Genomic DNA, 2,715 nt, shown 5'->3' with positions numbered 1-2,715 from the left:
GTTGGTCCAGTGTGGGAGTAAGGGGCTTAGCTGGGGGCCATTTTTCACTTGATTCTAACCAACAGGAGGAATTAGTTGCAAATCTGAAGGTGGAAGGCAATTTTTGGGAGAAAGTGCTTGTGAAATGATAGATTTCATGACAATAAGGAAAAGAAGGAGTTCTGCAATTTCATATCTGAGTTTCTTCAATACTCTTGGATGAATACCATCTGGTCCTCATGACTAATTACTGTTTAATTTATCAATTTATTCCAAAACCTCCTCTATCGACAGCTCGGTATGGGACAGTTCCTCTAATTTATCACCTAAGCTGAAGGGATCTCCCTCCTATCCTCTGAAGTGAAGATTAATGCAAAGAATTCATTTAGCTTCTCCACAACAGCAATGTCTTTCCTGAGTGATCCTTTAGCATCTTGATCATCCAATGGCTTCACTGATTGTTTGTCTGGCTCCCTGCTTCCAATGTACTTAAAAAAGTGCAGTTAGTTTTTATGTTCATAGCTAATTTTCAATCAGTTGGTCTCTGACTATGTGAGCAAGAACAGTGTAGGAAAACATCTGAGAGAGATAAAACTTAGTTACACCTCAGAGCCTTGGCTCATCCCATCCAAGTTCCTATCTCCAACCGTGGCCATCCCTGATGCTTCAGAGGAAGAAGAAAAAAAAACCCCACCCTCTCAGAATACATTGGTGAGAGAAGGAAGGATTCCTTCATGAACCGTGGTGTCCAGCTGAAACCCTGAAGCATGTCCTTTAGAAACATAAGACATAAACCAGAAGTAAGCACCAGGGTTGCTGAGCCATGCCCCCCCCCACTGTCACACCATCATAAATTTATCCAACACTTTTTCAAAACTAATTAAGTTGTGCATCCCTACAGCTCCTATTAGAAGTTTGTTCCAGAACCTCATGCTTCTGAGGGTGAGAAACCTTTCTCTAATTTCCAGCCTGAATTTGTTCATGGCCAGTTATATCCATTTGATTGTACGGAAACAAGAAAACACAATTAGGAAGAGGAGCTCCAGCATAACTTTTATCACAGTGGTAATGGTACTCATCTCAAATGTGGGAGACCCCCGTTTTAAGTGTCTGATGAGGAGAAATGATTGAAACAGAGATCTGTCCCCTCCCAGGTGCATGCCTTGGCCACTGCATTATGGGATATCTCTCAATTTCTCTTGTTCAAGACCCTTTGTGGGTCTAACTCCAGCACCCATTGGTTCCAATGGAGCTATGCTGATTTATACATGTGGAGGATCTGGATAATTGACTTCAATGGATCTGCACTGCATCTGTGGAGGATTTCGCCCAAAGCGTCATTCAGTTATCTGAGCTGAGAAAGTCTCAAACACTAGTTACTCACAAATCTATGCTTTCTGACTTTCAAAAAATGAGAGAATCAACACTAACTGAGAAACCTGAATTTCCCCAATATATTCCTTAGAGTCGTTTTCACCTCCTTGTTTTTCAGGGTGTAGACGATGGGGTTTAACATGGGGGTCAACATGCTGTACTGGATGGAGAATATTTCATCCAGCACCACAGAGGAGACTGAGCTGGGTTTTGTGTACTGGAGAAAACCTGTCACATACAACAAGCCAACCACAATCAGGTGGGAGCTGCACGTGAAGAAGGCTTTATGCCTGCCCTCGGCAGAGCGTATCCTCAGGATGGTGGAGATGATGTGAATGTAGGAGATCAGGGTGAGGAGGAAGGAGCTCAGCACAAATTCCACAGCAGAAGTAAGAAGCACCACTTGATTGGTAACGGTCTCAGTGCAGGACAGCTGTAACAGAGGAGGGAGCTCACAGCTGAAATGGTTGATTTGATTGGGCTCACAGAAATGCAACTTGAGGGCAAAAGCTGTGTTAAGAAGGGCATAGAAGAAACCCATGGTCCATGAACCACTTCCCAGCTGAACACAGATCCCTTTGCTCATTGTCTGCATGTAATGTAATGGATCACAGATGGCAGCATAACGGTCATAAGCCATGGCTGAGAGAATGAAAATTTCAGCACCAGCTGAGAGGATAAAATGGAACATCTGGGCAATGCAACCATTGACAGAAATAGTTTTTTGCTCTGCTAGGAACTTCATCAGCATTTTAGGCACCGTGACTGAGGAATAGCAGATATCAACAAAGGATAAATGGAAGAGAAAGAAGTACATAGAGGTGTGAAGGGGAGAATCAGCTGTTATCACCACCATGATCACTATATTACCACCCAGAGTGATTAGATAAATAACTAAAAAAAGGAAAAAGAGGAAAATCTGCATCTGTGGGTCACTGGAAAGTCCCAGGAGGATAAATTCAGTCACTGTGGTTTGATTTTTCATTGTCAGATATTCAGGAAATCTGTGACCTGGAAGACGAGAAAAAAAAATGAAATTAACACTTATCATGCAAATAAATTAAAATAGTATGTGGAAATCATCTGTTCCATAGGCTGAATGTAAAGACAGTCCTATTCCATTCTGTAAAATGTGTGTTTTAACTATACTAAATTTAGAGAGAGAAAGAGATATGGTATTTGTGTGTTTTAAATAGACAAATTAGGGTGGATACACAAAAGGACTTGGGCACCGAGCCACCACTTTACATGTCTAAGTCCCAGAATCAGGTCCTACAGGTATTCACAAATACCCAGCTCAGCTTTGGCCAAGGGTATGTCTGATGTGGGGCTCCCTCAGTCTCTCCTCTTGAAACTGTACCT

General features: G+C 42.2%; 1 protein-coding gene across 1 annotated transcript; it reads right to left on the bottom strand.

Moving 5' to 3' along the window:
- Positions 1–905: 905 nt before the first annotated feature.
- On the bottom strand, positions 906–2,338 carry LOC115642011 (olfactory receptor 5V1-like). Its single transcript, XM_030545337.1, has one exon. The coding sequence runs from the start codon at positions 2,336–2,338 to the stop codon at positions 1,406–1,408; it is 933 nt and encodes a 310-aa protein (XP_030401197.1). The 3' UTR covers positions 906–1,405.
- Between the last annotated feature and the right edge of the window lie 377 nt (positions 2,339–2,715).

Source organism: Gopherus evgoodei, unplaced genomic scaffold (assembly GCF_007399415.2).
Source record: "Gopherus evgoodei ecotype Sinaloan lineage unplaced genomic scaffold, rGopEvg1_v1.p scaffold_372_arrow_ctg1, whole genome shotgun sequence".
NCBI lineage: Eukaryota > Metazoa > Chordata > Testudines > Testudinidae > Gopherus > Gopherus evgoodei.
Note: the sequence above shows the minus strand (reverse complement) of the source record. Positions and strands in the feature narration are given on the sequence as shown.

Bases quoted from the DNA above. Each gene is read 5' to 3' on its own strand.
- LOC115642011 (XM_030545337.1), bottom strand. From the start codon at position 2,338: ATGAAAAATCAAACCACAGTGACTGAATTTATCCTCCTGGGACTTTCC.